General features: G+C 37.5%; 1 protein-coding gene across 1 annotated transcript in view; it reads left to right on the top strand.

The window, feature by feature from the left end:
• The window catches only part of DNAH7 (dynein axonemal heavy chain 7), a 277,143-nt gene that overhangs the window by 35,269 nt on the left and 218,345 nt on the right, over positions 1–23,529 (top strand). The window contains 2 exon segments of the mRNA XM_036858189.1: positions 20,375–20,437; positions 23,267–23,375. Of these exon segments, the coding sequence (XP_036714084.1) occupies positions 20,375–20,437; positions 23,267–23,375 (172 nt within the window).

Raw genomic sequence — 23,529 nt, 5'->3', positions numbered from 1 at the left:
TTGATCACCCATAAATGTATGGGTTCATTTCTGAACTCCCAATTCTGTTCCTTTGATCTATAGATCTATATGTTTATCCTTACGCAGTCTTCATTACTGTAGTTTTGTAGTAAGTCATGAAATCTGGAAGTGTGAGTCTGACAACTTTGTTCTTTTTCAAGATCTTTTGGCTGTTCTGGGTCCATTACATTTCCATGTGAATTTTATGATCATCTTGGTAATTTCTACAACTAAGCATCTGGGATTTTGAGAGGGGGTGTGTTGAATCTGTAGGTTATTCTGAGGGGAGAGTATTGCATTTTAACAATATTAGTCTTCCAATCCATGAGCATGGGGTGTCTTTCCATTTATTACGGTCTTCTTTAATTTCTTTCAATAATGTTTTATAGCTTTCTTTGTACAAGTCTTGCATGTCTTTTTGTTAAAGTTATTCCTAAGTATTTTATCCTTTCTGATGCTATTGTAAATTAATTTCTTAATTTCGGTTTTGGATTGTTCATTGTTAGCATCTAGAAATACAATTTTTGTGTATTAATCTTGAATCCTGCAACCTTGCTGAACTCTTTCATTAGCTCTAATCTTTTGTGGATGCCTTATGATTTTCTGTACACAATATCATGCTATCCATAAAGTATGTCTTAGAATATTTTGGATGATATGTGCTTTACTTTATATTAGACACTCTGTAACATTTGGTTGAATGAGTCAATTTTAGCATTAACAGAGTAAACAGTGTTGGGTTGGTTTTTCTTTTTGTATTTTTTCATGCAGGATAAATCACCCAGCAAAGAAAAATCCAAGATACCAGTCAGATTTTTACCACAGTTGTCTACAGTAATTTACCAAATATCTCATATTTTATTGCTTTTGTAATAATGTTGTTTACTAGTTTTCAAACTTGCAAATAAGATACTGAATTTTTTTTTTTTTGGCTGCGTTGGGTCTTCGTTGCTGTGTGCGGGCTTTCTCTAGTTTCGGCGAGCAGAGGCTACTGTTCGTTGCGGTGCGCGGGCTTCTCAGTCCGGTGGCTTCTCTTGTTGCGGAGCACGGGCTGTAGGCACACGGGCTTCAGTAGTTGTGGCTCTCAGGTTCTAGAACACAGGCTCAGTATTTGTGGCACATGGGTTTAGTTGCTCCGCGGCATGGGGGATCTTCCCGGACCAGGACTCGAACCCGTGTCTCCTGCATTGGCAGGCGGATTCTTAACTGCTGAGCCACCAGGGAAGCCCAAGATACTGAATTTTTTATTATAAGTTTCTGTGCTCCATTTCTTTTCCGATGGAGAACATCTATGAAGTATGTATCTTAGGAAAAATAACTGTCTTAATAAAGGAGCTGTAAGCTATAATTACCTAGTATGTGCAGGATGCTTGAGTATTATGAATAAAAGAATTCTGAGGATGACCTAGCAGAAGCAGTGTTGGAGTTAGGAAGCAAGGACTTAGATTACAGATTTTTCACTAATGGCTCTGTGACTATTGGCAGAGTCACTTACCTCTCTGAGCCCCAGTTTCTGAGTTTGAAATGAGAACAGTTGATTTGATCTCTGAAGAGATGTCTCTTCTAGCACTTTTAGCTACAGGAGATTTCTTAGATCTTGGCATCCTTTTTCATGATTTTGACGTTAAATTAGCATTGTCCTGTGGAAGAGGTAGTTAATAGACATTTTCAGTTGATCAAGTGCTGGACAAATTAGATTTTACTGCAATAAAATTTACTGTCAAGTAATTATGTTGAATTTAATATCGTTGAGTTATACTCTTGTGATTCCTGGAAGTTGATTTTAAATGGAGGTTCAATGCAAACATTATTTGTTTTGAAACATTTTAAAAGCTCAGAATGAACTATGAAATGGAATCTGAATGGCTTCATACAGAGTGGATTTCTAATAATTTGAAATTAAGGATTCTTTCAGATTAAAAAAACACTCCAGTGAAAATGTTTAGGTGAATGCTCTTAAACATTTCAAAGTACACGTTTTAATTGTGAACCTATTTTATCGATAATGCCAAGATTATCACACCATGTTCTATGAAATAAAATCATAGCATTTTTTTTAGTTCTGCAAATATCTGTCTTAGGTATTCTGTGTTAAGAGCCAAAGATGTGAAATGGAATAGACATTTTATTTTCTCTTTAAAAATTAAAAAATTTTAAAATTTAATAAAATTGCCACTAGTTTAAAAAAAATTAGTGTAGAGTTTTAGCAATAAGTATTATTAGTATATAGATTTAGAAATATCAACTAAATTTAAATTTACTTACTGAATAAATATTCAGTGGCTGAGATGAATAATCCTTCCTAGCCCATGAGGCAAATAATTGTTTAAAATGCTTATTTGGCTGATTTAAACCTTATACTGTGCTCATATTTGACTTTGTCTTACAATTTTTCTTTCATATCATTTGAGTTTTATGTCTTTTAAGATAAATAATATTTGAAAGAGATTTTTAAAATATTCCATTGATTAAAACAAAAATTCATTTGAATGTTAAGGTTTGCACTTGGATAAAATTTTCCGGCAGTAGTTAAGATTTGGGGGGGAGGGGTAATAATTGCGTTTATTTACATTTTTGGTAAAACACTGGTGTGTTCTTCAATAATGGGCATTGTAAATGTTTGGAAAAACAAATGGCAGAATTGGAGGCTTCAGGCCATTTTTAGCGACACACAGTTTTGTGTTTTTTTTTTCAGGGGGAGGGTTGCAGAAAACACTGAAGTTACCTACAGTTTTTTGTTTGTTTGTTTGTTTTTGTTTTTGTTTTTTAGCCAGTTCTGCCCTCACAGCTGCCATGGAAATAGACTCTTTCACTAAATGAAGAAAGGTGCTGTGAGTGCGGGTTGGATAGCGTGGGCTGCTCTGACCACCCCAGGTCATAAAGGAACAGACCGCTTGCTTTGTAGTCTCTGGCAGAGCACCCACTTCTTTCCAAAGTCAGCTTCTAGTATTACGTGGTGCACACATCCAGAGTTTTTAAACATCCTTTGTGATGACCCATGGTTTGGAGTTCTCACAACTGGCAGAAGTTGAGATTGGCATTTAAAAAGTGGTTGATTTGGGTCCCGGAAATTAGATGAAAAAAATAACCCCCAGGCATCTAAGCCCACGTGAGTATGTGAACATATAAGCGCTTTCTACCTGGAACACCTAGAATGATTTTCATTACAGACCTTCATGTTCCCAGAGGTGATCCTTGTTAAAACCAAGGGTGACCCAGCACTGGTGGCTGCCAACCTCTCAGAGCTGGTGACCTGACTCTCACCCTGCACACCTCGCTCATAGCCCTCCCACGAATCTGAAATCCTTTATGGAGAAAGATGAGAATGGAAGAATGGAAGGGGAGATGGAAGGATGGAAGACCACGGATTTTTAAGTGTTTTAGATGTTTTCCTGTGAAAGAAGAGCCTGAAAATAGGACATGTGTAGAGTTGGAGAGGTGATTCCAGGAAGCAGGGGTGAAGGATCAGGGAGAGTAAAACTAGGAAGGAGGAGAAGCCAATACGAGGCAGCTGGGATGATCCTACCCTGACCTTCTGAATGCTTTCTGGAATCATCTGCCTGAGGATGATCAGGGTGGTAGCATTTATCCATCAGCTCTCATCCTATCTCCTGAGGATGTTAACTTCCACCTATTTCTGGCTGCTCACGTGTGAGTGCAGAATGGGCTACCCCGAGGGTCCCACGCTATGGCATCAAAGAAGCCTCACGGGACAAAACGAAAGACATTTTCTTGAGTGGAAAGCCTGTCATTCCTACCTGAATTGAAGCCAGCACAGAACTGTTCACTGCAGCCACGTCTGGAATCAAGAGGTGAGGCCAAGAGGATGTGAAAGGAAGTGAAACAAGAGTTTCCTGATAGAAAAGTCAATGGAATTCTTAGTCCAGCCTCACAGAAGTTCCAAAGCAGAGGGAAGGAGTGGCATATGTCTGTCATCATCTGAAAGGAGAAAACAGACTAAAATGGAATTGCTAATCAGCATTAAAAATATGTAGATGTTACTTTAAAATCCACCCCTCTGGTTTTATTGAAGATCAGCATTACTTAGCTAGATGGTGTTCTGACTTATGTGTGACTGCTATTTTTGATTAGCCAAGGGCCACTATTTATAAACTCTTCATTTATATATATATATATATATATATGAATTAAGGGTATAGAGGAAACATTAAGGTCCTCACCACCCTTCTCCACCCAGGGTGCTGATGAGACTGGGGGTGGTAGCTCAGCATGCAGAATGGGTGCTGTAGGGATCCTAAGAAGTCAGGTGTGTGGGAATCAGTGTAGAAGGCTGGGGTTAAGCAAGGTGTTTTGTACATTTGTAGTAGCTCCATTACAATAGACCTCATTTGCTTTGCCTCTGTATGACGGTATGAAAATTTTAGGGCACTTGGACCATATGTCCCTTTCCTTCTGTCATCTACAGCTGCATTCTTATTAGGCCTTTGCCACATCCTTATTCTCCCTAAAGGGAAGCCTTCCACTCTGAGAACACCTGTTGCACTTTTAGCTTGAAAACGTTGTGCTCATGTTCCGCTTTGTACCCTGTGGTCCATTGGGGATTAAAGAAAACAGAGCCGTTTGTGGTACAGCACTGTATATGTATGAAACAGTTACCTAATTTGGTGTTTGTACTTTGGGAAGTATTGTCGGAAGTTCATTGCAATTTTCTTTCCCTTCCCTCTTTTCCCTTCCCATTTTATTGAGATATAACTGACATACAACACTGTAAATCTAAAGTGTCCAACACAATGATTTGACTTAACACACATCATGATTACTACAATAGGTTTAGGGAACATTATTGTCTCATATAGATAGAAAAAATATTTTTTCTTTGGGCTGAGAACTCCACAACTTTCCTATAATAAACATACAGCAGTGTGAATTATATTTATCATGTTGTACATTACATCCCTAGTACTTATTTATCTTATAACTAGAAGTTTGTACCTTTAGACTACCTACCCCCAGATTCTGATAAGTTCAAATCTGATCTCTTTTTCTATGAGTTTATTTATTGTAAAGTACAATTGACCTATTTAATACAGCACTGTTAGTTCCTGGTACACAATACGGTGATTCGATATTTCTTATTTTTTTTTTATTCAAACAAAGTCACAAAAATTATAATCATCCTCATCAGTTCACTCAGTCCCATGTAATTAATTTTTTTTTCATCTTGGTCTTTTGTTAGTACTTTTATGAATTCATCAGTTTTCCATTAGAGTTCTGAAAATGCTTATTCATTCAGTTCAGCAGTATAGTCAGTTACCAGAAACCTGTACTTGTCAGAGTCTTTTCCATGAATTCCTTGAAGATGAAACCCTTTTATAGCAATATATTTGCAAAAACATCAGAGTACACCCAGAACTGTCTGCAAATGACAAAGGACTTAAAAATGACCACAGTTAAAGATTTGATGAAAGTTCATAATAATGCAATTGACAAGGAAATTTAGTTATTTCTGAGATATACATTTTAAAGTAATAACTAGAATTATGACTTAAAACATTATACCAGAACACATAAGATTTTTAGAAATTTCATGTAATGTCTGAAACATTTATATTAACATATTTCCATACAAATAACCCAAGAAAGTTTAGTATTAGTTGTTTTTTGTTTGTTTGTTTGTTTTTTTATACTGCAGGTTCTTATTAGTCATCAGTTTTATACACATCAGTGTATACATGTCAATCCCAATCGCCCAATTCAGCACACCACCATCCCTACCCCACCACGGTTTTCCCCCCTTGGTGTCCATATGTTTGTTCTCTACATCTGTGTCTCAACTTCTGCCCTGCAAACCGGTACATCTGTACCATTTTTCTAGGTTCCACATATATGCGTTAATATACGATATTTGTTTTTCTCTTTCTGACTTACTTCACTCTGTATGACAGTCTCTAGATCCATCCACATATCAACAAATGACTCAATTTCGTTCCTTTTTATGGCTGAGTAATATTCCATTGTATATATGTACCACATCTTCTTTATCCATTCGTCAGTCGATGGGCATTTAGGTTGCTTCCATGACCTGGCTATTGTAAATAGTGCTGCAATGAACATTGGGGTGCATGTGTCTTTTTCAATTATGGTTTTCTCAAGGTATATGCCCAGTAGTGGGATTGCTGTGTCATATGGTAGTTCTATTTTTAGTTTTGTAAGGAACCTCCATACTGTTCTCCATAGTGGCTGTATCAATTTACATTCCCACCAACAGTGCAAGAGGGTTCCCTTTTCTCCGCACCCTCTCCAGCATTTGTTGTTTGTAAATTTTCTGATGATGCCCATTCTAACTGGTGTGAGGTGATACCTCATTGTAGTTTTGATTTGCGTTTCTCTAATAATTAGTGACATTGAGCAGCTTTTCATGTGCGTCTTGGTCATCTGTATGTCTTCTTTGGAGAAATGTCTATTTAGGACTTCTGCCCATTTTTGGATTGGGTTGTTTGTTTCTTTAATATTGAGCTGCATGAGTTGTTTACATATTTTAGAGATTAATCCTTTGTCCATTGATTCATTTGCAAATATTTTCTTCCATTCTGAGGGTTGTCTTTTCGTCTTGTTTATGGTTTCCTTTGCTGTGCAAAAGCTTTTAAGCTTCATTAGGTCCCATTTGTTTATTTTTGTTTTTATTTCCATTACTCTAGGAGGTGGATCAAAAAAGATCTTGCTGTGATTTATGTCAAAGGGTGTTCTTCCTACGTTTTCCTCTAAGAGTTTTATAGTGTCTGGTCTTACATTTAGGTCTCTAATCCATTTTGAGTTTATTTTTGTGAACAGTGTTAGGGAGTGTTCTAATTTCATTCTTTTACATGTAGCTGTCCAGTTTTCCCAGCACCACTTATTGAAGAGACTGTCTTTTCTCCATTGTATATTCTTGCCTCCATTGTCAAAGACAAGTTGCCCATATGTGCGTGGGTTTATCTCTGGGCTTTCTATCTTGTTCCATTGATCTATGTTTCTGTTTTTGTGCCACTACCATATTGTCTTGATTACCGTAGCTTTGTAGTATAGTCTGAAGTCAGGGAGTCTTATTCCTCCAGCTCCTCTTTTTTCCCTTAAGACTGCTTTGGCTATTCGGGGTCTTTTGTGTCTCCATACAAATTTTAAGGTGATTTGGTTCCAGTTCTGTAAAAAATGCCATTGGTAATTTGATAGGAATTGCATTGAATCTGTAGATTGCTTTGGGTAGTATAGTCATTTTCACAATATTGATTCTTCCAATCCAAGAACATGGTATATCTCTCCATCTGTTGGTATCATCTTTAATTTCTTTCATCAGTGTCTTATAGTTTTCTGCATACAGGTCTTTTGTCTCCCTAGGTAGGTTTATTGCTAGGTATTTTATTCTTTTTGTTGCAATGGTAAATGGGAGTGTTTCCATAATTTCTCTTTCAGATTTTTCATCATTAGTGTATAGGAATGCAAGAGATTTCTGTGCATTAATTTTGTATCCTGCAGCTTTACCAAATTCATTGATTAGCTCTAGTAGTTTTCTGGTGGCATCTTTAGGATTCTCTATGTATAGTATCATGTCATCTGCAAACAGTGACAGTTTTACTTCTTTTCCAATTTGTATTCCTTTTATTTATTTTTTTTATTTATTTATTTTTTATTATTTTTATTTATTTTTTCTTCTCTGATTGCCATGGCTAGGACTTCCAAAACTATGTTGAATAATAGTGGTGAGAGTGGGCATCCTTGTCTCATTCCTGATCTTAGAAGAAATGCTTTCAGTTTTTCACCCTTTAGAATGATGTTTGCTGTGGGTTTGTCGTATATGGCCTTTATTATGTTGAAGTAGGTTCCCTCTATGCCCACTTTCTGGAGAGTTTTTATCATAAATGGGTGTTGGATTTTGTCAAAAGCTTTTTCTGCGTCTATTGAGATGACCATATGGTTTTTATTCTTCAATTTGTTACTATGGTGTATCACATTGACTGATTTGTGTATATTGAACAATCCTTGCATCCCTGGGATAAATCCCACTTGATCGTGGTGTATGATCCTTTTAATGTGTTGTTGGATTCTGTTTGCTAGTATTTTGTTGAGGATTTTTGCATCTATATTCATGAGTGATATTGGTCTGTAATTTTCTTTTTTTGTTGTATCTTTCTCTGGTTTTGGTATCAGGGTGATGGTGGCCTCATAGAATGAGTTTGGGAGTGTTCCTTCCTCTGCAGTTTTTTGGAAGAGTTTGAGAAGGATGGGTGTTAGCTCTTCTCTAAATGTTTGATAGAATTCACCTGTGAAGCCCTCTGGTCTTGGACTTTTGTTTGTTGGAAGATTTTTAATCACACTTTCAATTTCATTACTTGTGATTGGTCTGTTCATATTTTCTGTTTCTTCCTGGTTCACTCTTGGAAGGTTATACCTTTCTAAGAATTTGTCCATTTCTTCCAGGTTGTCCATTTTATTGGCATAGAGTTGCTTGTAGTAGTCTCTTAGGATGCTTTGTATTTCTGTGGTGTCTGTTGTAACTTCTTTTTCATTTCTAATTTTACTGATTTGAGTCCTCTCCCTCTTTTTCTTGATGAGTCTGGCTAATGGTTTATCAATTTTGTTTATCTTCTCAAAGAACCAGCTTTTAGTTTTATTGATATTTGCTATTGTTTTCTTTGTTTCTCTTTCATTTATTTCTGCTCCGATCTTTATGATTTCTTTCCTTCTGCTAACTTTGGGTTTTGTTTGTTCTTCTTTCTCTAGTTCCTTTAGGTGTAAGGTTAGATTGTTTACTTGAGATTTTTCTTGTTTCTTGAGGTAGGCTTGTATAGCTATAAACTTCCCTCTTAGAACTGCTTTTGCTGCATCCCATAGGTTTTGGATCGTCACGTTTTCATTGTCATTTGTCTCTAGGTATTTTTTGATTTCCTCTTTGATTTCTTCAGTGATCTCTTAGTTATTTAGTAACGTATTGTTTAGCCTCCATGTGTTTGTGTTTTTTACGTTTTTTTCCCTGTAATTCATTTCTAATCTCATAGCGTTGTGGTCAGAAAAGATGCTTGATATGATTTCAATTTTCTAAAATTTATTGTGGCTTGCTTAGTGATCTATCCTGGAGAATGTTCTGTGCGCACTTGAGAAGAAAGTGTAATCTGCTGTTTTTGGATGGAATGTCCTATAAATATCAATTAATTCTATCTGGTCTATTGTGTCATTTAAAGCTTCTGTTTCCTTATTTTCATTTTGGGTGATCTGTCCTTGGTGTAAGTGATGTGTTAAAATCCCCCACGATTACTCTGTTACTGTCGATTTCCTCTTTTATAGCTGTTAACAGTTGCCTTATGTATTGAGGTGCCCCTATGTTGGGTGCATGTATATTTATAATTGTTATATCTTCTTCTTGGATTGTTCCCTTGATCATTATGTAGTGTCCTTCCTTGTCTCTTGTAACATTCTTTATTTTAAAGTCTATTTTATCTGGTACGAGTATAGCTACTCCAGCTTTCTTTTGATTTCCATTTGCATGCAATATCTTTTTCCATCCCCTCACTTTCAGTCTGTATGTGTCCCTAGGTCTGAAGTGGGTCTCTTGTAGACAGCAGATATATGGGTCTTGTTTTTGTATCCATTCAGCAAGCCTGTGTCTTTTGGTTGGAGCATTTAATCCATTCAGGTTTAAGGTAATTATCAATATGTATATTCCTATGACTATTTTCTTAATTGTTTTGGGTTTGTTTTTGTAGGTCCTTTTCTTCTCTTGTGTTTCCCACTTAGAGAAGTTCCTTTAGCATTTGTTGTAGAGCTGGTTTGGTGGTACTGAAATCTCTTAGCTTTTGCTTGTCTGTAAAGCTTTTGATTTCTCCATCGAATCTGAATGAGATCCTTGTTGGGTAGAGTAATCTTGGTTGTAGGTTCTTGCCTTTCATCACTTTAAGTATATCATGCCACTCCCTTCTGGCTTGTAGAGTTTCTGCTGAGAAATCAGCTATTAACCTTATGGGAGTTCCCTTGTATGTTATTTGTCGTTTTTCCCTTGCTGCTTTCAATAATTTTTCTTTGTCTTTAATTTTTGCCAAGTTGATTACTGTGTGTCTCGGCGTGTTTCTCCTTGGGTTTATCCTGTATGGGACTCTCTGTGCTTCCTGGACTTGGGTGGTATTTCCTTTCCCATGTTAGGGAAGTTTTTGACTATAATCTCTTCAAACATTTTCTCTGGTCCTTTCTCTCTCTCTTCTCCTTCTGGGACCCCTATAATGCGAATGTTGTTGCATTTAATGTTGTCCCAGAGGTCTCTTAGGCTGTCTTCATTTCTTTTCATTCTTTTTTCTTTATTCTGTTCCATAGGAGTGAATTCCACCATTCTGTCTTCCAGGTCACTTATCCGTTCTTCTGCCTCTGTTATTCTGCTATTGATTCCTTCTAGTGTAGTTTTCATTTCAGTTATTGTATTGTTCATCTCTCTTTGTTTGTTCTTTAATTCTTCTAGGTCTTTGTTAAACATTTCTTGCATCTTCTCGATCTTTGCCTCCATTGTTTTTCCGAGGTCCTGGATCATCTTCACTATCATTATTCTGAATTCTTTTTCTGGAAGGTTGCCTATCTCCACTTCATTTAGTTGTTTTTCTGGGGTTTTATCTTGTTCCTTCATCTGGTATTAGCCCTCTGCCTTTTCATCTTGTCTATCTTTCTGTGAATGTGGTTTTTGTTCCACAGGCTGCAGGATTGTAGTTCTTCTTGCTTCTGCTGTCTGCCCTCTGGTGGATGAGGCTATCTAAGAGGCTTGATGGGAGGGACTGGTGGTGGGTAGAGCTGACTGTTGCTCTGGTGGGCAGAGCTCAGTAAAAGCTTAATCCGCTTGACTGTTGATGGGTGGGGCTGGGTTCCCTCCCTGTTGGTTGTTTTGCCTGAGGCAACCCAACACTGGAGCCTACCTGGGCTCTTTGGTGGGGCTAATGACAGATTCTGGGCGGACTCACGCCAAGGAGTACTTCCCAGAACTTCTGCTGCCAGTGTCCTTGTCTCCACGGTGAAACAGAGCCACCCCCCGCCTCTGCAGAAAACCCTCCAACACTAGCAGGTAGGTCTGGTTCAGTCTTCCCTGGGGTCACTGCTCCTTCCCCTGGGTCCCGATGCACACACTACTTTGTGTGTGCCCTCCAAGAGTGGATTCTCTGTTTCCCCCAGTCCTGTCGAAGTCCTGCAATCAATTCCCACTAGGCTTCAAAATCTGATTATCTAGGAATTCCTCCTCCCATTGCCGGACCCCCAGGTTGGGAAGCCTGACGTGGGGCTCAGAACCTTCACTCCAGTGGGTGAACTTCTGTGGTATATGTATTGGCCAGTCTGTGAGTCACCCACCCACCAGTTATGGGATTTGATTTTACTGTGATTGTGCCCCTCCTACCGTCTCATTGTGGCTTCTCCTTGTCTTTGGATGTGGGGTATCTTTTTTGGTGAGTTCCAGTGTCTTTCTGTTGATGATTGTCCAGCAGCTAGTTGTGATTCTGGTGTTCTCACAAGAGGGAGTGAGAGCACGTCCTTGTACTCCTCTATCTTGGTTCCTCCTCCCTGAAACTCGATATTTCTATACATTTCAAACTGATCACCACACGTCTAGTTACCGTCCATCACAATATAAAGATGTTACATAATTATTGACTATATTCCCCACACTGTACATTTTTTAATCTGTGACTCATGTATTTTGCAACTGGAAGTTTGTACCTCTTAATCTCTCTTACCTATTTCTCTCATCCTTGCACCCCACCTCCCCTCTGGCAACCACCTGTTTGTTCTCTGTACCATGACTCTGTTTCTGTTTTGTCACGTTTGTTCATTTATTTTTTAGACTCCACAAATAAGTGAAATCATATGGTATTTGTCTTTTCCTGTCTGACTTATTTCACTTAGCATAATGCCCTGTAGGTCCATTTACGTTGTCACAAATGGCAAGAGTTCATGCTTTTCACAGCTGAGTAATATTCCATTGTAGTTATATATACCACATTTTCTTTATCTATGTATCTATTGATGGGCACATAGATTGCTTCCATATCTTGGCTATTGTAAATAATGCTGCAGTGAACATAGGGATGCATATATTTTCAAATTAGTGTTTTCATTTTCTTTGGCTAAATACCCAGGAGTGGAATTGTTGAATTATATGATAGTTGTATTTTTAATTTTTTGAGGAATCGCCATACTGTTCTCCATAGTGGCTGTACCAATTTACATTCCCACCAGCATTGCACAAGGGTTCCCTTTTCTCCACACCCTCACCAACACTTGCTATTCCCCCACCCCAGTTTTAATGAGATATAATTGACATACAGCACTGTATAAGTTTAAGGTGTACAGCATAATGATTTGACATACATACATCATGAAATGATTACCACAGTAGGTTTAGTGAATATTCATCATCTCATATAGATAGAACATTAAAGAAACAGGAGAAAATTTTTTTCTTTTTGAATTTTGTCCTTTTTGACAGTAGCCATTCTGACAGGTGTGAGGTGATCTCATTGTGGTGTTGATGTGCATTCCTCTAGTGATTAGTGATGTTCAGCATCTTTTCATGTGCCTGTTGGCCATCTGTATGTCTTCTTTGGAAAAATGTTTATTCAGGTCCTCTGCCCATTTTAAAAGTTGGGTTATTTGTTTTTTTAATGTTGAGTTTTGTGAGTTCCTTGTATATTTTGGGTATTAACCCCTTATTGGATATGTCATTTGAAAACATCTTCTCCCATTCAGTAGGTGGCTTTTCATTTGCTGATAGTTTCCTTTGCTGTGCAAAAGCTTCTTAGTTTGATGTAGCCCCATTTATTTATTTTTGGTTTTGTTTCTCTTGCCTAAGGAGATATAGCAAAAAAATATCGCTAAGATTGATGTCAAAGGGCATACTGCCTGTGTTTTCTTCTGGAAGTTTTATGGTTTCAGATCTTACATTGATGTCTTAAATCCATTTTGAGTTTATTTTTTTCATATGGTGTGAGAAAGTGGTCCTGTTTGATTCTTTTGCATGTAGCTGTCCAGTTTCCCAATACCATTTATTGAAGAGCCTATCTTTCCCTATTGTATATTTATGCCTCCTTTGTCATAGATTAATTGACCATATGAATGTGGTTTCATTTCTGGGTGCTGTATTCTGCTCCATTGATCTGTGTGTCTGTTTTTGATTACTCTGGCTTTATAGTACAGTTTGAAATAAAGGAGTGTGATACGTCTAGCTTTGTTCTCTTTCTCAAGATTGTTATGGCTCTTCAGGGTCTTTTGTGTTTCCATACAAATTTTAGTTCTGTTCTAGTTCTGTGAAAAATGCCATTGGTATGTTAATAGGGATTGCACTGAATCTGTAGATTGCCTTGGGTCATATGGCCATCTTAACAGTATTAAGTCTTCTAATCCATGATGTTGGTAGTCAGAGATATTGAATAATATCTTCCAAACTGAGAAGGAACTTTGAGACTGAAAAATGAGGTGAGCAACTTCATAAAGAGCAATTAGGAAATGTATTATGGGTAACTTACACAGGCAGGAAGGATTGGGTGGACACATGATCCTCATTCACAGCTGCACTTAGCACCGCTGAAAGGGGTGCAGGGGAATTTAAAGGGGTCAAAGCTAAAAATAGAATCTCACTACTAGGGAGAAGCATGTCCACACGGATGGGAACTGGGTTTTTTTTTCCTTCTCCTGGGTGTCTTATGACCGTTAACCATCTGCATCAGCAGAAGGCACACTTCTGGTTTTCAGGTATCAGATGAAGGAAGGGTAAAAGTTAAATGGGAATTCATCTGGCTTGGGCACATTCCTTGTGTGTTAGGCTAAAGCTCAGTCATGCATAAAGGGGAGGGGATAGGACAGTGGGCCTAAGATAGAGCTGACAAAATGGAGTCAGTTTGGTTCAGCTACACATGTGAGCATGGTATATCTTTCCATTTCTTTGTGTTGTCTTCAGTTTCTCTCATCAGTGTCTTATAGTTTTCCAAGTACAAGTCTTTTACCTTATATTTATTCTTGTATATTTTATTTTTTGTTGCATTGTAAAGGGATTGTTTCCTTAATTTCTCTTTCTGATAGTTTGTTTTTGTTGTACAGAAACACAGCAGATTTTTGTACATCAATTTTGTATGCTGCAACTTTACCAAATTCATTGATGAGTTTTAGTAATTTTTTGGTAGCATCTTTAGGATTTTCTATATATAGTATCATCTCACCTGCAAACAGTGGCAGTTTCACTTCTTCCTTTCCAATTTGGATTTCTTTTATTTCTTGTCTGGTTGTTGTGGCTAGGACTTCCCATACTATGTGGAATAAAAGTGGAGAGGCTGGACAACCTTGTCTTTTTCTTAATCTTAGAGGAAGTGCTTTCAGCTTTTCACTGTTGAGTATGTTAGCTGTGGGCTTATCATACATGGCCTTTATTATGTTGAGGTATATTCCCTCTACACCCACTTTGTTGAGAGTTTTTGTCATAAATGGATGTTGAGTTTTGTCCAAGACTTTCTGCATCTATTGAGATGATCATATGGTTTTTATTCTTCAATTTGTTAATGTGGTATATCGTGTTGGTTGATTTTTGCAAATACTGAACCATCCTTGCATCCCTGGGATAAATCCCACTTGATCATGGTGTGTGATCCTTTTAGTGTATTGTTGAATTTGGTTTGCTAATATTTTGATGAGGATTTTTACATCTATGTTGATCAGTGATATAGGCCTGTATTTTTTCTTTTTGTGGTATCTTTGTCTGGTTTTAGTATCAGGGTGATGGTTGCCACATAGAATGAGTTTGGGAATGTTCCTTCCTCTGCATTTTTTTGGAATAGTTTGAGAAGGATAGGTGCTAACTCTTCTTTAAATGTTTGGTAGAATTGACCTGTGAAGCAGTCTGGTCCAGGACTTTTGTTTGTTGAGAGTAAGTTTGTTTTATTACTGATTCAGTTTCATTACTGGTAATTGGTCTGTTTCTATTTTCTATTTCTTCCTGATTCAGTCTTGGGAGATTGTACTTTCTAGGAATTTCTCCATTTCCTCTAGATTGTCCGTTTTATTGGCATAAAACTGTTCATAGTAATCTCTTATGATCCTTTGTAGTTCTGCGGTGTAAGTTGTAACTTCTTTTTACAGGAAAAAAACTGTAAATATACAAACACATGGAGGCTAAATAATACACTACTAAATAACCAAGAGATCACTGAAGAAATGAAAGAGGAAATCAAAAAATACCTTGAAACAAATGACAATGAAAACATAACAACCCAAAACCTATGGGATGCAGCAAAAGCAGTTCTAAGAGGGAAGTTTATAGCAATACAATCCTACCTCAAGAAACATCTCAAATAAACAACATAACCTTACACCTAAAGCAATTAGAGAAAGAACAAAAAAAACCCAAAGTTAGCAGAAGGAAAGAAATCATAAAGATCAGATCAGAAATAAATGAAAAAGAAATGAAGAAAACGATAACAAAGGTCATTGAAACTAAAAGCTGGTTCTTTGAGAAGATAAACAAAATTGATAAACCATTAGCCAGAGTCATCAAGAAAAAAAGGGAGAAGACTCAAATCAACAGAATTAGAAATGAAAAGGAGAAGTAATAACTGACACTGCAGAAATACAAAGGATCATGAGAGATAACTACAAGCAACTATATGCCAAAAAAATGGACAACCTGGAAGAAATGGACAAATTCTTAGAAAAGCACAACCTCACATGACTGAACCAGGAAGAAATAGAAAATATAAACAGACCAATCACAAGCAGTGAAATTGAAACTGTGATTAAAAATCTTCCAACAAACAAAAGTCCAGGACCAGAGGGCTTCACAGGTGAATTCTATCAAACATTTAGAGAAGAGCTAACACCCATCCTTCTCTAACTCTTCCAAAAAACTGCAGAGGAAGGAACACTCCCAAACTCATTCTACGAGGCCACCATCACCCTGATACCAAAACCAGACAAAGGTATTACAAGAAAAGAAAACTACAGGCCAGTGTCACTGATGAACATAGATGCAAAAATCCTCAACAAAATACTAGCAAACAGAATCCAGCAGCACATTAAAAGGATCATACACCATTATCAAGTGGGGTTTATAACAGGAATGCAAGGATTGTTCAATATACACAAATCAGTCAATGTGATACACCATGTTAACAAACTGAAGGATAAAAACCATATGATCATCTCAGTAGATGCAGAAAAAGTTTTCGACAAAATCCAACACCCATTTATGATAAAAACTCTCCAGAAAGTAGGCATAGAGGGAACTTACCTCAACATAATAAAGGCCATATATGACAAACCCACAGCAAACATCATTCTCATTGGTAAAAAACTGAAACCATTTCCACTAAGATCAGGAACAAGACAAGGTTGCCCACGCTCACCGCTATTATTCAACATAGTTTTGGAAGTTTTAGCCACAGCAGTCAGAGACGAAAAGAAATAAAAGAAATACAAATTGGAAAAGAAGATGTAAAACTGTCACTGTTTGCAGATGACATGATACCATACACAGATAATCCTAAAGATGCTACCAGAAAACTACTAGAGCTAATCAATGAATTTCGTAAAGTTGCAGGATACAAAATTAATGCACAGAAATCTCTTGCATTCCTATACACTAATGACGAAAAATCTGAAAGAGAAATTAAGGAAACACTCCCATTTACCATTGCAACAAAAAGAATAAAATACCTAGGAATAAACCTACCTAGGGAGACAAGAGACCTGTATGCAGAAAACTATAAGATGCTGATGAAAGAAATTAAAGATGATACAAATAGATGGAGAGATATATACCATGTTCTTGGATTGGAAGAATCAACATTGTGAAAATGACTATACTACCCAAAACAATCTACAGATTCAATGCAATCCCTATCAAACTACCAATGGCATTTTTCACAGAACTAGAACAAAAAATTTCACAATTGGTACGGAAACACAAAAGATCCCGAATTGCCAAAGCAATCTTGAGAAAGAAAAATGGAGCTGGAGGAATCAGGCTCCCTGACTTCAGACTGTACTACAAAGCTACAGTAATCAAGGCAGTATGGTACTGACACAAAAACAGAAATATAGATCAATGGAACAGGATAGAAAGCCCAGAGATAAACCCACGCACATATGGTCACCTTATCTTTGACAATAGAGGCAAGAATATACAATGGAGAAAAGACAGCCTCTTCAGTAAGTGGTGCTGGGAGAACTGCACAGCTACATATAAAAGAATGAAATTAGAACACTTCCTAACACCATACACAAAAATAAACTCAAAATGGATTAAAGACCTAAATGTAAGGCCAGACACTATAAAACTCTTAGAGGAAAACATAGGCAGAACACTCTATGACATAAATCACAGCAAGATCCACCTCCTTTTTTGACCCACCTCCTAGAGAAATAGAAATAAAAGCAAAAATAAACAAATGGGACCTAATGAAACTTCAAAGCTTTTGCACAGCAAAGGAAACCATAAACAAGACGAAAAGACAACCCTCAGAAAGGGAGAAAATATTTGCAAACAAAGCACCTGACAAAGGATTAATCTCCAAAATATACAAGCAGCTCGTGCAGCTCAATATCAAAAAAAACAAATAACCCAATCCAAAAATGGGCAGAAGACCTAAATAGACATTTCTCCCAAGAAGATATACAGATTGCCAATAAACACATGAAAGGATGCTCAACATCACTAATCATTAGAGAAATGCAAATCAAAACTACAATGAGGTATTACCTCACACCAGTCAGAACGGCCATCATCAAAAAAATCTACAAACAATAAATGCTGGAGAGGGTGTGGAGAAAAGGGAACCCTCTTGCACTGTTGGTGGGAATGTAAATTGATACAGCCACTATGGAGAATGGTATGGAGGTTCCTTAAAAAACTAAAAATAGAACTACCATATGACCCAGCAATCCCACTACTGGGCATATACCCTGAGAAAACCATAATTCAAAAAGAGTCATGTACCACAGTGTTCATTGCAGCACTATTTACAATAGCCAGGACATGGAAGCAACCTAAGTGTCCATCAACAGATGAATGGATAAAGAAGATGTGGCACATATATACTATTGAATATTACTCAGCCATATAAAGTAATGAAATTGAGTTATTTGTAGTGAGGTGGATGGACCTAGAGTCTGTCATACAGAGTGAAGTAAGTCAGAAAGAGAAAAACAAATACCGTATGCTAACACATATATATGGAATCTCAAAAAAAAAAGGGGGGGGCGGTTCTGAAGAACCTAGGGGAAGGAGAGGAATAAAGATGCAGACGTAGAGAATGGACTTGAGGACATGGTGGAAGGGGGGAGGGTAAATTGAGCCGAAGTGAGAGAGTGGCGTGGACATATATACACTACCAAATGTAAAATAGATAGCTAGTGCGAAGCAGCCGCATAGCACAGGGAGATCAGCTTGGTGCTTTGTGACCACCTAGAGGGGTGGGATAGGGAGGGTGGGAGGGAGACGCAAGAGGGAGGGCATATGGGGATATATGTATACGTATAGCTGATTCACTTTGTTATACAGCAGAAACTAACACAACAATGTAAAGCAATTATACCTCAATAAAGATGTTAAAAAAAAATTGACTGGAATGTATGCTTTGTACGGGTAGAGAGTACCTCATATAAAAAGTCATCATGTATACAGTAGGAACAAAAGTGGTGTACTGCTCATCTCACAGAGTTGTAAAGAGAACTGAATGAGATAATTCATGTAAATTTCTTAAAACAGTACACAGCACACAATGTAATCAATATATATTCTAATCAATATAAAGATTGGCAAGATAATTTAATTTTTTTGTATTTTGTACTAAGTCTTCAAAATCTAGTACATATTTTACACTGAAACACATCTCACTTCATATGAGACACACTTCAAGTGGTCAGTAGCTACAGGTGGCTAATGGATGCTGTTTTGGACAATGTAGCTTAAAAAAATACAGGGTTAGCAGACGTAAGAAGTAGCCATTCCCTTCAGGAGTAAGGGAGAGTGCTCAAGGAAGCAACTTGGAGGATCCATTTCTTCTCCAAAGCCTGGATTAAGACCCCTTGGAGAGGGAATGGCTGTGGCCCACCTGGATGGCAAAGACGTTTGCTGAGGTGTTGCAGGCTTAGGCTGGGAAGTGAGAAAACCACCTTGCTTGCGTGCTGAAGAGTTTGAAAGAAAGTTTCCCTCTATGATGTAAGGGAAACTTTCTGGGAAGCCGCCCTTAGGGATGCGACGCTGCTGGAGGGTGTCTGTCACTGGGCCAGCCACACACCACAGGCTGGGAAGGTGCCCACAGGCAAGGATGGCAGCCACACCATGGAAGCAACGACAGAAAGCCCTGGAACCAGGAAGAGAGTCCCTTCCTCTCACAGTGTTGCTTTGACACCCTTTATAATATTAATGCTGGCTGGCAAAGGAGAAATGTTATAGAGTCCTGCTCAATCACAAAGGGGGGCAAAAAGGGTAGACTTGGAGCTGAGAGGTAATAAATTGACAATTGGCAAAAAGCACGATTTATAATCTGCTTTATAGATCAAAGCATTATTGTCAACAGTGCTTCCTCTTACCTAGGTGGAATTCCTACCATGGAATCATCCTCTACTCAAAGGAAGTATCAGCACTTTTCCCTGAAAGTTGCTGCTAAAAAGTATGTGTTACTTACAGTAACCTGACGATGCATTAACCTGAATACGTTGTCAGCTTAGGAAGTGGAGAATTCTGGTTGTCAATAGGACAGAAATGGTATTTTAGTGATAGAGAAGGGAGGTGGAGTACAGTAAGCCCTGGACACTCACTAGGTTCAGATTAAATTCCTAGGGGATGATGAAATGGAGAAAAGGCTTTGCACATTTTTAAAGCTTTCTGATGGGTGTTGTTGGATACCACTTTCCTTTCTTTCCTTGCTATGAAAAAGCAATTCTAAGACAAACATTGAGAATTTAAAAAGTAGTAGAGGGGCTTCCCTGGTGGCGCAGTGGTTAAGAATCCACCTGACAATGCAGGAGACACGGGTTCAAGCCCTGGTCTGGGAAGATCCCACATGCCGTAGAGCAACTAAGCCCGTGAGCCACAACTACTGAGCCCACATGCCACAACTACTGAAGCTCGCGCGCCTAGAGCCCGTGGTTTGCAACAAGGCAAGCCACCACAGTGAGAAGCCTGCGCACCACAAAGAAGAGTAGCCCCCACTCACCGCAACTAGAGAAAGCCCGTGCACAGCAGCGAAGACCCAATGCAGCCAAAAATAAATAAATAAAATAATTAAAAAATTTTAAAAATGTAGTAGAGTATGTCTTTAAATATTTTGAATACTAAGTGCTTTACTTTAGAGCCTCTGTAAAATTTGGTTGAATAAATCAATTTTAGCATTAACAGAGTAAACTTTTTTTTTTTTAAATGCAGGATAAATCATCCAGCAAAGAAAAATCCAAGACACCAGTAAGAATTTTACCACAATTGTCCACGGTAATTTACCTATAGACTCTCATTGGATTTTTGGCCTTTTAAAAATGTTTACTAGTTTCAAACTTGTAAATAAGTAACTGAATTTATGATTTTGAATTTTGTGCTCAATTTGACTATTTTCTGATTGGGAAATTCTGAGGTGCACATAAGAGGAAAAATAACTATCTTAATAAAGTAAGCGTAAGCTGTAATTTCCTAGTAGTGTGTACAGTATGTTTGAATATTCTGGATAAAAGTATTTCCAAGATTGTCTAGCAGAAAATATATCAGTGTTGGAATTAGGAGATGAAGATTTGGGTTACATCCTTGTCACTAATGGCCCTGCCATCTGAGGGAGTCACTTACCTCTCCGAGCCTCAGTTTCTGAGTTTGAAAGTAAGAAGGGTTGATGATCTTTGAGATGCATCTTCTGGCACTGAAATGCTATTCCACAGAAGATTCTGCAGATCTTGCCATCCTTTTTTTTTTAAATTATTATTATTATGACTAAAAATTGTCATTGTCCTGTGGAAGAGGCAGTTAATAGACATTTTCAGTTGACAAGTGCTGGGTAAGATATACTTGACTGTGATAAATTTTACCATTTAGTAGTTATATTGAATTTATGCCATTGAGTTTTGCTCTTGTAACTGCTGGAAGTTGAGCTTAAGTGGAGGTTCAGTGCAAACACTTTGGTTTTTTTTAAATTGTGATAAAATATACATAACATACAATTGATCATTTTAACCATTTAAAATCTATAGTTCATAGACATTAAGTACATCCATATTGTTGTACAGCCATCACCACCATCCATCTTCAGAACTCTTCATCTTTCCAAACTGAAACTCTGTACCCATTAGACACTAATTCCCTGTTTCTGCCTCTTGTCAGTCCATGGCAACAAGCATTCTACTTTCTGTCTCTATGTATTTGACTACTATAAGTACCTCATAAGTGGAATCATACAGTATTTGTCTTTTTATGTCTGGCTTATTTCACTTAGCATAATGTTCTCAAGTTTCATCCAAAGCATTATTTTTTTGAAAGATATTTTAAAAGCTGAGAACAAACTATAATTTAAATGCAGGACATAATTTAAAATGGAGGACATTTTTCACTTCGAAAACTTGAGTTAATATTCTTTGATAAAGTAAATGAACATTTCAAAATATACATTTTAATTGAAAATTTTTTTAATGATACCAGATTCTATAGAATTGATCCATAGCACCTTTTCTGTGCTTCTGCAAAATCTATCTTAAATTTTCTAGCTTAAAAGACAAGATTTGAAATGGAATAGACATTTTCTGTTTAAAAATTTGACAAATTTTAAAAGAAAAAATAAAAATTACCCTTAGTTTGTTGTCTTATTAGTATATAGGTTTAGAGCTGTAAACTCAATTAAAATTTCCTGATTCAATATTCAGTGGCTGAGTTGAATAATAATCCTTTCCTGTCATTGGCATATAATAGTCTAAAATGCTTTTGTTGGCTGATTTAAACTTGGTTTTATGTTCATATTTGGCCATATCTTACATTTTCTCAGCATTCATTTTCTCAGTTTCATGTGTGTTAAGGGAGATGATATTTTTAAGAGATTTTTTAAAAATCCATTGACCAAAGCCAACAAACAATTTTCATTTGAATATTAAGGTTTGTACTTGGATAAAATTTTCCGGCAGTAGTTAAGCCCTAGAGTGATTTTCATTACAGACATTTATGCTTCTGGTGGTGATCCTTGTTGTTGAAATCAAGGGTGACCCAGTGCTGGTGGCTCCCAGCCCCTCTGAACTGGTGACCTGATTCTCACCCTTTGTGAACCCCTTACTCATAGCCCACCCATGAATCTGAAATCCTTTATGGAGCAAGATGAGAGCTTAAGAATGGAAAGGCAGGCAGGGAAGGATGGAAAAGCATTGACTCATTAATTGTCTTAGCTTGTTTTCCTGTGAAAGAAGAGCCTGAAAAAAGGGCTTCTGTGCAGGTAGTTTATTTGAAAGTAGGAGTAAAGGACTGGGAAGAGTAAAACTATTCAATAAAAGCCAGTACAAGCATGGGCTATCAAGTTCGCCTGAATGTGAGAGGAAGACACAGATTCAATTATCATTGTTTAAAAATATGTACATTCTACTTTAAAACCCACCCATCTGCGTTTCTTGAAGAGACATAGGTTCTAGCAACAGTGGGTCTGTGTTCTGTTATCGCAGTAACCGGCTCGAGCTAATTAGTTGTTGCCTTTTTAGGAGACGTAGGTTTTCTCCCGTTGGCCGCAGTCCCCACCACCCCCTAACATTTACCAGCACTGAAGCTGAGTGCCAATTAGCTATCATCACTACCTTTCCTCCTTCTTTCATGATACCTGCCAGAACTGTGTAGGTATAAGAATTTATAACCCCTGCCTTAAACGATGGAATGAATTTGTGAGTTGCCAGGGTAATCTAGAGCTGCTGAAGCCATGAGAACAGGAAGATCCTTTGGAGCTGGAATGTAGAGGAACTCATTAGCATTGGAGTCCAGCACGGTGTGGCTCTAATTAAGATGGAAGGCTTAAAAAATCACTTGCCAATGTCTGTGGGTGAGTAAACTCTGTGGAATGAACACCTCAGTTAGGTAACAGGTGCCCACATCAAACCAGCAGCAGAGCCTTTGGTAATGTGTCCCGGATGTCACACACCGTGCCATTCACAGGCTTTAGTGAGATTTGCTATTGGGTATTTGTGCCTTCTTTACAGATGTCCTAATTTGTTTGAGAAAACGTCTGTGTTTATACATTCTTAGGCATTTCATGAAAAAAGTCTTTTTTTTCTGCCCTTGTTTTGTTAATGCTATCTAAATTTCATATTTCAGGTGAGTTCAAAGCCCCAGTGGCAGCAGGCAGCTCCATCGTTCCATTTGAGTGTAAAGCGGGGTGAAGGTATTCCAGAGCAGTTTAGTGTTAAAAATCAACAATCATATGGTAAGAACTCTAATATTCTATCTTAGACTTCAAGGACATTTTCTAGAGAAAAAAAATCACACAATATTTAGTTAATTAGAGCAATGAAATCGTAAACTGAAATATTTATGTAAAGTAGAAAAATTTATCCCAGTGTGTTCCCTAAGAAAATAAT

This window comes from Balaenoptera musculus, chromosome 7 (genome assembly GCF_009873245.2).
Source record: "Balaenoptera musculus isolate JJ_BM4_2016_0621 chromosome 7, mBalMus1.pri.v3, whole genome shotgun sequence".
NCBI lineage: Eukaryota > Metazoa > Chordata > Mammalia > Artiodactyla > Balaenopteridae > Balaenoptera > Balaenoptera musculus.
The sequence above is the reverse complement of the archived record's forward strand: the minus strand, read 5'-3'. Positions and strand labels throughout refer to the sequence as shown.